Source organism: Phalaenopsis equestris, unplaced genomic scaffold (genome assembly GCF_001263595.1).
Source record: "Phalaenopsis equestris unplaced genomic scaffold, ASM126359v1 Scaffold000224, whole genome shotgun sequence".
Classification (NCBI taxonomy): Eukaryota; Viridiplantae; Streptophyta; class Magnoliopsida; order Asparagales; family Orchidaceae; genus Phalaenopsis; species Phalaenopsis equestris.
Genome location: NW_018164666.1, coordinates 1514769 through 1530505, shown reverse-complemented (window position 1 = coordinate 1530505; position 15737 = coordinate 1514769). Strand labels below are relative to the sequence as shown.

Sequence of the window (15737 nt, the reverse complement as noted above, 5' to 3'; positions counted from 1 at the left end):
ATTAAGTATTAATTTTTCTTTAAGGGATGCAGCACAACTGAAGTTCTCTTGGCTATGATTGGTGATGTGTATCGCCGTCTAATTTACTGGGATAATATGTGGAGCATACATACATGTTCACAGATAGGCTTGGATTTTATTTGAATGTATTAAGTTCTCGAGTCATTTGCTGGTTTTGTATGATATCCTTTGTTTCTCGTCATTTGAAATTTAAAACATCATCAATTAGTTTTATGAGATTGTTACATCACATCCTTATCATCAACAAGCTTATCTAAGTTGTTTTTTGTCAACTTCATACATTCTCATTTTTCATTCATTTGTATTGAGTGGTGTGAGATGTTAAACCTATTTGTCGCAAATCATTTTAAACAGTTTATTATCCATAGAACTTTAGGTTTATCCTCACTTCCTAATTCCTTAATACTAGATTTATCTAATCGTCAAATGGGTACATGCATACCTTTCATTGTCCCTTGTCTTTTTTAATAGATGGCATTATTCAAGTTGGATGGTGGAAGTGGAGGAATGCATTGGGCCTATCGTGTGATAAAAAAGTACCATTTAGACTTGAAGGAAAATTTTGTAAGATGGTGGTGAGACCTGCAATGTTTTATGACACAAAATGTTGATCTGAAAAAGTGGACCATAAAATTAAATGTTGTTGAGATGAGAATGCTTAGGTTGATAAGTGGCTTTATACTTGGAGACAAAATCCTAAACAAATATAGTTGTGAAGGTGTTGGAGTAGCTCTAGTGGCAGTTAAGATTGGTGAGAGTCGCCTTAGATGATTTAATCACATTTAACGTTAATCATCTGGTGATCTAGTTAGGAGAGTAGATGTTTAAGATTTGACTTATGTTAAGGTAAAGGTAGACCTAGGACATGTTGTGTAAAAATGATCTTAATTTATTATAATTAAATGAAAATATGACACTCAATAGTGAAAATATAAATGAAAATATGACACTCAATAGGACACAATGAAGAATAATGATTAATGTATTCGACCCCATTTAGTTGGAGAAAGGCTTTTTATTGTTGATGTTGTTGTACATTTAGAAATAACATTTTTTTTATAATATTTAATGATATTTTTCAATATTGTTCGCATTGAAATTACTCCTTATATACTCATTTTTTATTCTAATAATCTTGGTGCCTAATTTTCTAATCATTTTCTCCATTCTTTTTATATTTTCACTTATTTTGATGTATATCTCTAGAATTAAAATTATATTATATAATAAGTACCTCAATTTTTAGCATCTCTATAATCAATACTTAACGATATGACATTAATATTGATCTTTGATGTAAACCTAATGTAACTGACAATTCTTATTTCATTCCACAATTACTCCTAATTTTAGTCAACATAGCATCATACACATCTTTGATAAGATCAATATATCTTTCACACCCATTTTTATTTGGTTTCACACTAAATTAATTATCGTTTTGCTAAATCACATACCTTTTTAAGATCAATAAAATTATATGAAGATTTTTTCTTGCTCTCCCAAGTCTATATTCTTCTTAGCATGAAATCAAATTGGTTCTTTAAAGCTGATGTAAATTGAGGAACTACTTATATAGGTATAGGGATGATTTCTTTAGTGTGGTTATGTAATTGCGACTCCTGAAACAATTTGATGCATCTCTTATACACTGATGAGTGTTATTTTTTTTTTTCCATTTAAATTTGATGAAATTTTATGTTCTCAATCTTCAATGCCTTCTATATGGAATACTCATGCAATGCATATTGGTTGCATTTCTTCCGTTGTCTGAATAATTAGAAATTATGCTTCATAATATCATGTCTTAAAATTTAAATTATATTTGGCCATATACTTTGCAGCTGAAGTCAGGTATAATTTACATTCTAGTCTTTTTTTTCCTACAAGTGGGCTCGAAGTGTTTTTTTTTTTTCCGTTTATGTTCATATTTTGTTCTGCTTCAATGGAAAATGGTTTAGTTCTTTGCGAGGGAACAAAGCATTAACATCTATGTTGATAATTTTGAAATTTGATGCTTTTCTTTGCATTTATAGGGGGCTGGGGCTTTTGAGGTTGCTGCCAGACAGCATTTGATCAACAATGTCAAGAAGACTGTTCAAGGGGTTTGCAACCTACCCAAACCCTTTTTTTTTTTCCTTCAGTATTCAGAAGGTAAAATATTAATGAGTCCCTTTCTTAAATAAATTTCTGAATTCTCAGCGCGCACAAGTTGGAGTCGAAGCATTTGCCAATGCACTACTTGTGGTTCCGAAGACACTAGCGGAGAATTCTGGCCTGGATACGCAGGATGTCATCATTTCTTTGACGGTAATAATTCCTTCATTACTTCATTTATTTATTTTTGAGAAACTTGCATACATACCACACCATTTTATGTGTCTACATATCCAATTCCCAAACTTAGTTTATTGACACCTATGTATGAAAAATTGTATTTCATTTTAAAAGGGTAGTGATGGTAATTGGTGCGATGTTAAAGATTTAAGTGGTATGCATGTAAATATGAGAATTTAGGTGTTGGATTTGTAAATACAGTGGTATGTATGTAAATTCCCCCTATTTTTTTAAGTTCAACATGAATGGAGGATAAAGTAACTGCACTATTTTACATGATTTATTTGACAAACAGAATGAACATGATAATGGAAACGTTGTGGGTTTGAACCATAACACTGGGGAGCCAATTGATCCTCAGATGGAAGGCATATTTGACAACTACTCTGTAAAACGCCAAATTATCAACTCCGGGTAATAATGTTAAAAACCTTGAAAATTTTTAGCACGGCAGCCCCTAGAGTTTTGGACTCTTATCTTACTCTTAAACTATTTTTATTTGTGCAGGCCTATCATAGCTTCTCAGTTGCTGTTGGTGGATGAGGTAATTCGAGCCGGACGAAACATGAGGAAACCAAGTTAGTTTTAATTTATGCTCCAAATGGAATTTCATTTCTTCAGTTTGGTCGTGGTTTCTCTTATTTTTGAGATGGCTATGTGAATCCGTTGCAGCGAATAGTTTTGTTTAATTGTTGTGATCTCACCACCTGTCTCTGGTGTGGTTTGGGGGTTGTGTTTTTGTAGGTGGATTAATTGTTTGTTTGTTTTTTTATTAGCGTGAATGTGTGTTACCATGACTTAATTTATTGATTTCTAAATGAACGCTGATCAAATTTTGTTCTCATTATGCACTTTTGGTTCACCAGCTCGAGTAAAAGAACGAAGTAGTTCATGTTTTATAAAAGCTGCTATTCATATTTTATAAAGCTATATTCCTGCTATTAGCCTCATAATGCAAAAGGCCAATTTTTCTCTGTTTTGTTGTGATATTTTGGATATGAGAATTTAATTTGCTTATACATTGTTCTCCATTCTTTGCTGTCGTTTCACTTCATTTGGTGTGGAGTGTTGGGATATCAAAATTATACCACAATGTTGCGGGGTTTTTTTTTTTTTTTTGGTTTCCTGACATTTAATGTTGCTATTCAATTTCTTCCTAATTTTCATGACCAGAATAATGTAGATTTAATATTTACATGTTCCTGTCATTTTAAAAACGCTGAGCAGAGTGTATATATATATATATATATATTAAAAGGCAAATTCATTGATGTAAAAGAGCCTACTCACAGGGAATACAACTCACTCAAAAGAGATTTTAAAATGCTCGTATACCCAAAAAAAGAAAAAAAAAACCAAAATACTCTTATTCATGGTGGGTGGATTTACCACTTCTTCTCCCCCTGGTTCTAGGGAGAGAGTCTTAACACCAAACAGAGATGCGGGCTTCCCCCCGAAACCATCAAACAATTATTCTGAAAATTCCTGAGTTCTAGCATCTTTTTTTCTTCTTCCTAGATTTGTAAACTTGTCATTCATTTGCTAGTGGTTGTCCATATAATATATTTGTGAATCTTCGTTGGAGAGCTCACCCTGGGACAATGTCTACTCATCCACTATCAACGGAGGTTCCACAAGAGGTATAATAAGTGACCAATCCCCCTCAAGGACAAAGGAGCATGCCTCAAAGGCTCCTTCACAGGTGAAGTAGGCCCCTCAGGGCCAATTAAACCAGATATCAACTACTGTCTTATGGTAATTTCTTCCACAGGTGGAGTAGATGTGTCAAGTGGGGTTAGACATGGTCTTATGTAGTTGAGCTTTAGGTTTCAAGTTATGGTAGAACATGTGACATTTGTCAAGAGTATGTCCAAACATCTTACAATGAGTACAATAAAAGGGTCAATATTCTATGACAAATTGTTGTCAATATTTATTATATGTTGTGCATAGCCAGACTTCTGTAATATCAGTTAAAGTGATATCTCTTTCCACAAGTATTCTGATAACACAAGGTCTGGTTAGATTTATGGTTGGTAGATCTAGCTTAATAGGATTCCTAGGGATGACCCCAATAGAGTAGAAAATCTGATGATTAAATAGTTGTAGTTTGAGACAAGGTAAACTAAATCATACTCGTACAGTGGGAGGTACATGGTTTGGTTCAAAATTAAGAGACCAGTTGAGTAACTTCATTTACTTTCCTGCAATGTTAAGATATTTTCTAGAGAAAATTCGAGAGTAGTCTTCAACCATGACTAACTGAATCAACACATGCCTCCCATCAAGAAGTTCCCTTTCCACTTTTCTACTAGTTTGAGATCTTCAAAACTTTTTCTGATAACTTCCATTGAGGGGTGGCCCAATTGAAATTTTTCGATGAGAGCGAACTTGCATTTCTCAGCCAAAGTTGAAATTTCTAAATCAGAGAAAAAGAGAGTTGTTTTCTCACCCTTCATACTCTCCTTCTTAACAAAGGGGCAGTCACTTGTACCATCACGACATTTCTTATAACTCGACGTGAAGACAAAAGCCGACTTTAGATGGTTACCCAACACGCGGGGGAACGAGGCTTTGCTGGGTTCAGTTGAAAAAGGAGGAAGCGCACCCATCGAATCTGGGAAAGAGGAAAACCGAAACCAGAACATGCTACAACGCTTCGATGGAAGCTAAGAGACGCAAACACAGTAGGCTAAAACAGCGAAGCAGAAGACGCGAAAACGGAAGCGAAGAGACGTGAATGCAGTAGACGAAGGTCACGGTAGGCGGCACACACACAGATATGTATGTATGTATGTATATGTGTGTTTGTGTGTGTGTGTGTCTATATATATATATATATATGGGATTAAGGGTAGGAGATTGGGATTTAAAAACATATTGTTTTTATATTATTATATATATATATATATATATATATATATATATATATTCCTGATAAAGAAGTATTGATTCGCATGTTCTGAATAACATAAACTTATTATTTGTCACATAACTACAAGGGCAGTTAATGCCATGTTTTATTAAAGCCATATTTCTGCTTCTAGCTCTAAGATGGGAAATGCCTACTTTTCCCTGGTTTGTGCAGATATGAAAACTTAGCTTAATTTGATCATGCATTGCTCGCTGCTCATCGCTTTCTGTTTCAGTTCTTTTGGTGTAAGATTGACGAAATGCCATTATATTATCACAATGTTTACCAGAATTTCCTTCACAGGTTGCTATCATTCTAAAAATAAACATTCAAGAATTTAATTATGAATTGAAGGGTTGGTTTATTTTAAGTGATTGACAGCGATCTTAAATCATTGTTGAAATAAATGAAAGTTAGTTTTCTTTTTTTGCTTTTTATGAACTTTTCATACTATTTTTAATTCAAAATTGATTTTTTTTTTTTTACGGAGCTGAAATCAATTTCAATTTGACATTTTTATGTACTCTAATAATATATAAGATTAAATTAAGATGCATTTACTTTACGTGCATACCACCTAATTCTTATTTATTGACACATCTACCATGTAAATTTTGCCTTTTGCATTACTAAAGTCTTTTCATATCACCTCAAAAACATCACTATTTAAATTTTGACGTCTTTTTGTGCACAGTTATGGCGGAATGTACATAAAAAATTGAACTTTGTGAATTCTGTGGCATGTATGTAAATCTTCCTGAAATTAATGGCTGCTGCATAAAAATATTGATTCATGGAATGTTGTGAGTAAATAAACTGACTCGAGGCAGTAATGTGAGCCACTAGACATGCACATTTTCTTAATGAAGCATTCAAATTTTACAAATCACATCTATAGCTATTTATTGACATATCAATTAGATCAATATACAATAAAGAGGTTGCCTCAACTTCTCAGAGAGAAAAAATATTACTTCTAGAGTCTGTAAATAAAACTAGTGTATCGAATTCATTGTCTAGACGTAGCTTGTGTTCGGACTCTGGAAGCAATATTTTTTCCTTCCTATACATGAAACAAGTTTTGGTTAATTTTTATTGTGATAAAAATGTGATAGAGAAAAGAGGGAGAACATCATCGTCACCTCTCTCAAATTTCTCTTAATCACATTTTGTGCACTCTATCATTCTCTTAATTGGCTCAAGCTACGATGTTGTTGCCATATCCACGTCGGCGGCTTCGGGCTAAAATGAGTCGACACAACCCGACTATCGAGCAACTCAATAATAGGTGGAAAGGTGACACATCTAGACACCTTATATTGATTAATCGAAGCGCCCCGCGAGATAGCATAGTCCATGAGCTCCTCAAAAGTACCGGGTCGCACCACTCGGATCTCAAGCGGCCCGATCGACCCATCGACGGCACGACTTTGTCTGTACACCGCATTCAAAGCCTCTTCCATTTCAAGACAACATTTTTCCAAAATGTCAGTTTTGGGCAATTCCCTCTCCCCCCTCATGAGTAGCTCCCAATAGATGATATAATGGCCGGGTATTTCTCTGGTGTATGCATGGCTTGTGTATTCCACCACACTGGCCCCATATGGCTCTATCAATTTGGATGCTCTTTCTACTGCACCTTGTAGCTCTGCTTCATCTGTTTTGTCTGATTCGATGCTTAGAAGAACGTTCTTTCGCCGCACGAATCTGAAAGCATATTATTTTTTTAATTTTTTTTCTATTTATTTTTTAGATTAATATAATAAAAAAAATTGAATTTGATCATCTTAATTCAATAAATATAGAATATCAAATTAAATGAAGCTGAAAAAAAATGAAAAACCTGAACATAGGCGCCGCATTATGGAATCCCGAAACTCTCAAAATATCGCCGACCCGATACCGATACAAACCGGCATAAGTAGTAATAACCAGCTCATACTCCTTCCCTTCCTCCACCTCCACCAGATCCACCACCTCCTCCGCCAGCTCCGCCGCCGGCGTCCCTTCACAGGGTATAAACTCAAAGTAGCCCATATTCGGCATAATCACATACGACACCTCATCGGGCCGACACATGGGCCTCAAATTAAGCCCAAAATAACACTCCGACGACGCGTACATCGTACACGCCATCGGAAGCCCACCACTATAATACTCCAGCGTGGGAATATACTGCGCCATCGCCCCGGTCACAATAACGTCCAGATATTTCGTATTGGGCCATAACCGGGTAACAATCCCCGCCCAATTACCCGACCCGCATTCTCGGGTCACGAGGTCCGCCAGGGCCGGGTCCGGCCGGAGGAATTCGGCGACGGCGGAGCGGATGGAGGGGTTGGAGACGTGAGTAAGGGAGAGGGAGCCGGCGGCGATATCGGCGGCTAGAGAGCGATAATGGAGTTGGAGAAAACGGAGGGCGCGGAGGAGGCCGGAGGCGAAGACCGCGCCGAGGCGGAGGACGTCGAGGCGGTGGAGGAGGCCGGAGAGCATTTGGGCGTACATGCTCTGGTGGGCGTCGGGGCAGAGAATGGCGGCGGTGGGGCTGGTGTAGTTGTTGTATGGGTCGAAGGAGCGGTGGCGGAAATGGTGGCTGTTGTAGTAGCTTGAGGGCGGGTCGGGCCGGAAGCCCGCCCGGTGTTGTGGTTTCGGGTTTTACAAAGAGGAAGTAGAGGGCCTTGCCTTTGTCTAGACCGGGGACGTAGCTGTATGCATGAATAAATTACATAATTCAGAACGTCAATATATGGGATTTATGATATTTGGTAATTTTTTTTTAAATTGTTTGTTAGCAATTATTAATTAATTAATTTTAATTGTCTTTGACGTGAAAATTATGATTATGTAAAACAAGCGATGATATTAAAATATTTATCCATAGAAAAGACTAACATGTTCATCACCGGCATGAGCAAGCTGTAGAGCAGTTGTTTCCTGTCCAGCTCCTCCTCGATCGTCGGCATCAACTTTCTCTCTCCCGCTGATGTTCCAGAGCTGAATTAATAAATATTTTTTTTTTTCAAAAGAATAATTGTCTAAATAAAAGTATCAGCTGATTTTTACATGTTTAACAGGTAAACTTTCTTATCTTTACAATAATTTAAAAAAAAATTCTTATTAGCATAAAAATATTCTTAAAAATTATAAATATTAGAGCAATAATACATTCATAATTAATTTAAGGCCTTGAATATTTTACTTTCAATCTCATTTAATTTTGAATTCACATATGATATATTTTATTGTATATTTATATATTTGCATGTAATAATAAATAAATAGTATACAATAAATATATAGTTATGAAATATTAATTAAGTTTAAATATCATGTTTCGATGAGGTTAACACCAAATCTTATCGGATCACTTAACCAAACATATATTACATCAAGTATAAAACCAAGGAAGATTTACATTTATACCACTTAATTCCTTTGTATTTACATATCTAGCACCTAAAATTCCATTCATACACACATACCACTTTAGCTATTGCATAAAATGGTGGTATTGTGTATATGATATGCAAGATTTGGGGGTGTAAATGTAAAGTATAGTTGTTAGATATGTAAATCGGAATTTGGTGGCATGCATGTATGAAAATGCTCTTAATTTTTTAAAATCATTTATAAATATATATATTTTCTTAGAATTTTATAAGAACCAAGGGCATGTGCAGGCACATGAAGTACAAAATTTTAATATATTTGCATATATAAAAATTATATATTAAAGATTAATAAATAATGGGAAGATTATTTTATACACCGTTATTAAGAAATTCATAAGTTAGCTACTTAGCCAAACCATCCACACTAAAGATATCTTATAAATCTCATTAATCGGCAGCTTAGAAACCATTAACAATTATCATGTCAATATTTACACGTAGCTTTTTTTATTTTTTTTTTAATTCAAATATCTCAAGCCCACTATTTTTTATTCAAATTTTATAAATATTTTTATTGGAAAAAAAAATTACAACTAGGTTACACAAATCACAATTCTGGGTCAGTTTGGAGCAGCTTATAAATGTGACGGCGTTTTTGAAAACTCTCCATAACCGTTTGGTTTGATCATTTTTTTGAAAACGCTATTTACCGCGTTTGAGTTTTTTACACTAAACATAGGTCACGGGGTTCTTGTGGGCCGCGTTTCCGGATAAGTTGATTATTCTAAAACGCACAAGCTCCCCAAACATACCCTCTATTTTTTAAATTTTAAAACATCAAATTAAAAAAAAAAAAAAATTCAGTGGGAGAAGAACCTAGTGAGGAACTCTGAGATGGGAACGGCGGATAGAATGGGGGAGCGATCGCCGTCGGCGATTCGTTGTATATCCGGCTTAAGGTCCTCATAAGTGACGATCGGAACCCTCTCCTTGAACACTTTCCGGTCGGCGGCGCCGCCCATGTTATATCGTCGGAGATACTCTGTTTCGGAGTTTCGTCCGAGTATCTCGGCGAGCACTCTCCCCTGTACCTCGTCGGCTTTCACTGTCATCTCTTCTATGAACTCCAGTTTCTTTGAATCGCTTTCGCACGCTGCCGGACCCAATGGCTCCGACAATCTCCTCCCCGTCGTCGCCAGCTTCGCCACCATTTTTTTTTTCTTTTAAGTCTTCTGCGTTATATCTCTGGTGGGGGAGAGATGGGATGAGTTGGGCGGGTATTTATGGATGAGGAGGTAAAAGAGCTGCTTTTGCAGACTTGCTTGGAGAAATTATTAAGTACTCTAGAGGTCATGTTACATACATGTAAATTTATCTCTCCAACATTCATGATTTGTGAGGGCCATCTTCGTTATACGTACGTATGTATGAAGAAGAGTGTATGGGAAAAATATATTACATCACGACTCCACATGTATAGTTGTTTATAAATTCAAATGTGACACATGGAAAATTGGGGCCCACCAACATAAAAAATAAAAATAAGAATAAAAACACGCCGCGTGTTATAGGAATATTCCTTCGCATTATTCTGAATATTTTCTGCATTATTCATGTGTTATTGGTGTATTATTGAAGTGATTATGAGATATTGTTGTTCTGTAAACAACAATACCAATAACACATGAATAACACACAAATAACACATTAAAAACAGTGACTGAGGTGATTTTGAGATGTTATTGTTTTTTAAACACAATATTAACTCAAAATCACTTCCAAAACATATTAATAACACATCATTAAAAGTTTTAATCATTTGGTCGAATCACCTCATTACCACACAAATAACACAAAAAATATACAGAATAATGCGAGAGAATATTCATATGCGATAAAAATATTCTTATAACGCATCAGTCAGACCAGGTCGCACGTTTTCGTTCTCTTATTCATTTTTATGCATGTGCGGCCCAACTTTCCAAGTGCCAGCTCGACTTTAGAATCCGCAAGCAGAATCCTGAAAAGATCACATTATCGTAAATTTACTTATATTGAGAGTGATCTTTCCATCCACCTTTCTCCATGCATATTTATGAAGTATGAAGAAAGGTGTATAGAGAGATGTCATGTTACGTGTAAGTGAATTTTTGATGATGTGGCCTCCCCATCGACTATTCTCTATAGTTATGTATAATATATGAAGAAGAGTATATAGAGAGAAGTCATGTCACACATAAGTGAATTTATGGTAACGCGACCATCTCATCCACCATTTTCCGTACATTTGGAGAAAGGGTAAATGGTGAGGTTTTGTCATATATAAGTGAATTTATGGTAATGTGATTTTCCTCAATTTTTTTTAAAGTAATTAATAAGTGGAATAAATTTAAAAATAATTTATCAGTAATTTTTTTGATATTTTATCTTAGGGTCTGTTACTATAAACAGGTGAAAGAAATCACCATTAAATTTATAAAAATAAAAAAATATAAAAAAAATGATTGCATGAAAACAAATATTTATTTGTATAGCTGCTCGTTTTTTTATTATTTTTTAATGCGTCCTAATATTTTAATTAATCACGTGTTTTTGTAATTTTATGCAATTCATTAATAAATATCTTAAGAAATTATCTTAAAAATGGTCAATCATTATTTATTTATTGGAATTTTGTTTTTGTTATATTAATTTTAAGTTTATTATTTTTTTTTAATTTAAATTAATAAGTATTTAGTCAGGACAGACGAATTTATTGGTGATGGGCATAGTCATATATCTTTGAGGAGCAAATTATTATATGTATGAACAAAAAAATCCATAAATAAACTAGTCTTCCATATTTTTTTTTAATGAAAAATGAATGAGACCTTAATGAGACTCTAGAAAATATCTCAACAGAATGAAAGCCGCCGTTCTGCACCCGAGGACGTATACATCTTTTCTGATCCTCGTTAAATCTCTACGTGTTCTTCTAAATTTGTGTCGATTCTTGTTTTTCTTCACCCTATATATCTCAACAAAATGCGTCTTGAATCGACTTCTGGCTTCTGCCATCCCTTCAAAGTAACCCCCACCACACCCTTCTTGAATTTATATAAATCTCGAAAGAAATGACCTTTGTGCTAACAAACTTTAGAAATATTTTGTTTTAGACTAGTTTAAAAATCAATCTTAAAGATCTTATGATTTCAATAAATGATTCATAAATATAAGAGGTTTGGATTGAATCATGAATATAAGGCCTTATAATTTAATTTTTTGGAGGCATTTTGATGGACATTTTAGGGGCAATTACATATATGCCGTAGAAATCTTATATAATTTCAATTTTCATATAGTTAATGCTTACTCAATTTAATTTATACGTAAATTTAGGTGCTAAATCACTTAAACAAATTAGGAAAGATCAGCAGAAGAAACAAAGGGGTATGGAAAACATGCTTGTTTAGTAGAGAAGAAATTAGGGAGAGAGAGAGGTGTTCAATTATTTCTGTCCCTTCTCTCCTAGGAGGAGATTATCTCTATTAACAGCTCTATCTCAACAGATTTATAAAAATATATTTTTTAAATATATTTAATAAAATACGATGTCTATTGATGTAATCTAATGATGTCGGATTAATATTACACAAACTAGTTTATCTAGAAAGCTTGGACTTTTGGCAAGACCCTTGGGCTTTTTATCTTCCTGGAATTATGATGAAGATATATATATACGTCACCAACAAATTTTCATTATCTAGCATGAATCTCGAGATAATATTTTGAAAAGAAATATTCAAATCTTGATAAAAAGTCATCCTGAGCTTTGATTTCAGTAAACTCATTGTCAAACTGACCGGCTCGATGAGGACCCAAAGATATCAAGGTTAGTCCAATCTGAGTCAAATCAAGCCAAGATCAAGCGATTAATAATTCTTGGAAGATTTCTGGACAGATTTGAAAGATCAAACGAATGTCAAATTCAGTGGGTTCATAGTCGAATTGAGCGTCTCGACAAGACGACTCCAACAATGCCAAGATTGTTCAATTCCAACATTGTTAAGGTACTCAAATGTCCATCAAACACCATCCGATTGAGGGAAGCTCTCTGGACCGTCCAATCAAAATGACTCATATTCTTGCATTAATTGCACCAGGAATACTATAAATAGAGCCCCACACCTCACATGAGAGGATGAGACTTGAGAGAGAACTTGAGGCTTTTAGAAGGAACTTAAGTCCAACATCATCTCTGCCACCGCAGACCGCCGTCTACCACCATCGATCACCACTAATCTCCGTCGATTACAACCAACCGTCATCAACTGTCGATGACCACCGTTAACCAAAGCCGTCAGTCAACGTTGTATCTTGAAAAATCTAGTAATCATTTCTTATCTGTGGGACAAGGGGACTCAGCAATCATCAACATATAGTAGATTTTTTTAATTGGACCAGACCCCGTGATTTTTTTCCTTTACGGTTTTTCCACGTAAAAACTTCTGGTGTCATCACGGGTTGATTCACTTTCATCTGAGTGTGTATTGAATCTTCGTGCAACGCTAAGACGAAAATCCATTACTATACCGCTACCAATTTTTTAGAACGCATCAATATATATAAGATGTTGGCTAATAATTATAAAAAAGAATTATGAAGCTTAACTCCTTGGGAAAGATTTTATTTTGCTATTTTAAAAATAATTTATTTGGGTGAGTATTGTCAACGTTGAATTTTTATTTTAAATCTTTTCAAACAAAACAATGCACGTATGGACAAACACAGTCTAAACAGACAAGGCAGCTAGTTAGGTGCCTGACGTATTGGAATAGCTATAAGACTATTCCTTAAAATGACATCATATTTTAATGCATTCTAGAATTATCATATATAAAATTTCTTTTCCCATTCCATCAAATATAATATAATATAATAGTATATATATATATTTGATATTTAAAAATTAAAATAGTGATATTTGTTTATGTGATATGAAGGATTTGGGAGGTATAAAGGCAAAAAGGGAATGTTTACAAGTATATTTGTTTATTGACTACACTTTCCTAATTATTTTTGCAAAAAACTTACATTGAGAAAGAGTTTTTGACAGAAAACTAAATAAATTTCATCAAAATACTATATATATATATATATATATATATATTCTTAATAGGAAAGTTTATTTATAGAGAGCAGATAAGTATCATTAATGCAGCTAGTAAATATTATAATCTTCTCAAGGAGACATTTAGCATATAAACAAACTCTGACAAAGCTAAGTACCTATTTGTTGTATGAATTTATAGCATTGGAATATAAAATTAAGAACTTCAATTGCCTATTTAAACGCAGGAATGACGCAACTGAATAGACTTGTACCCCCAACGAAAAAAAAGGGGATAATTACATACCCATCATTGCTATTTACAATATTAGCAATGTTTGGCGTGCAATTTACAAAAAAAAAAATAAAAAAAATACCTAAATTTAAAATATAAAATAAAATTGATAAAATTTGCCGGTTTTGTTTGGTTCAATTCGAGTATTATTTGATTTTAATTTGAAAAAGGTTGCATAAATCAATCTTTTTATTATGATATGTATTAAAGCGATGATCAAGTATTCAAGTAATGTTGATCTCTTTGTTTGTGTGTGTGTGTGTGTGTGTGTCTCTCTCTCTCTCTCTCTCTCTCTCTCTTATATAAGAAAATACAATTGTATGGCTGATATTATTGTTATAACGTATACGTATGTATGCATGAATGCAACTCAGTGATCCATATGATCATATGACGATATCTTTATTATCTAACATAATAAAATTCATATTTACCGATGAATTTCAATAATTTCATCATCAAGCCGCCTACATATCTTATATGATTATTATGCATAAGTAATGTAACAATCAATATATAGGATAGGATGATTTGTTGAATTTCATATGAGAGTGCGGACCCTATTTACTTATCTTAGTTGAGAGCCTTATCTTGTGCATTTGAAAGCATATCAAAATAAGAATTAGAAAGTGAAAGGTAACCATCCTATAATTGTTTGAGGTGCTCATGTACTCTTGTCAAGGGACAACAATTCAATGATGGCATGTACATGACTTATAAAACCATAAATTATTAGGAATTAGGTAGATCACATTTTTAATCTTATATAAAATTGCTTAAATGTTCCATGTTGCTAGCTAACTAGAGCTACACATGTAGATAATTAATGTGTGATTGAACTTATGAGATTATTTAAAAATAAATCTTATATAGAAGTTGGATAACTTGTTTGAGAAGTTTGTTCCTATAAATTAAGTTCTCTTACAAAGTATATAGTTAATGATCATAATTTGCATATGGATGAATGTGCTTTTCATGCATTGTATAAAATAAAATTGTCATTCACTTTCATATATTAACACAAACTATATAAATGGACACCTATGCTCATTGACTTGAGAATACATAGATGTAATTTAGTTATTTTATGAGTTTAATCTGTTTTCAATGAAATTGAAACCAATAACATTAAGAAATAAAATCTAAATAAAATGAGATGATTGAAATAGATTAAGACAAATGACAGAGATTATTATCATTTTTCAATTCTATGAGTTTGAATCACATACTTTATGATTTATTGATAATGATTTAAAAAAAGAATGAAATTGAGGGCAATCAAAGTATATAGTTTGCCTCATGATAACATCATATATGACCTCTAATTTTTTGGTTTTTTACCAAAAAAAAAAAAAAAAAAAAAAAAAAAAATTATATTTGCATGTAAAATTAGATGATTTGATTTGCCAATTCAAAATAAGATCGATAAAAAGCTTATAACTCAAACAAAAGAAAGCCCCAAAGTCAAGTTTGAGCTGGCCATGCTTGACTCAACATTTTAAAAAATTTAATATTGAAAAACTTAAGAAATATTAAACTTAAAGAAAAATAGATATTGTATGACCAGATCAAGGTGCCATAAATCTCCATGCAAGGATATGAAGCACGAAAAACGAGGTGGACCCATAGCTGAGATGTGTCAAAGCGGTCGGGAGAGCCAAATAAGATCATTCAGATAGATGACACTCA

At 33.7% G+C, this 15737-nt stretch overlaps 2 protein-coding genes across 2 annotated transcripts in view; one reads left to right on the top strand and one right to left on the bottom strand.

Moving 5' to 3' along the window:
- Window positions 1-3202, top strand: part of LOC110023392 (T-complex protein 1 subunit zeta 1) — a 38066-nt gene extending 34864 nt beyond the window's left edge. The window contains exons 12-15 of the mRNA XM_020722795.1: window positions 2058-2126; window positions 2224-2331; window positions 2654-2772; window positions 2866-3202. Of these exons, the coding sequence (XP_020578454.1) occupies window positions 2058-2126; window positions 2224-2331; window positions 2654-2772; window positions 2866-2941 (372 nt within the window). The 3' untranslated portion in view covers window positions 2942-3202. The remainder of the gene's footprint in view (window positions 1-2057; window positions 2127-2223; window positions 2332-2653; window positions 2773-2865) is intronic.
- Window positions 3203-6032: 2830 nt separating this feature from the next.
- LOC110023297 (probable indole-3-acetic acid-amido synthetase GH3.8) lies at window positions 6033-10017 on the bottom strand. The gene is given in 5 exon segments (XM_020722618.1): window positions 6033-6979; window positions 7116-7880; window positions 7882-7977; window positions 8165-8266; window positions 9541-10017. Coding segments are annotated over 5 exon segments (1824 nt in total). The 5' UTR covers window positions 9876-10017; the 3' UTR covers window positions 6033-6453.
- Between the last annotated feature and the right edge of the window lie 5720 nt (window positions 10018-15737).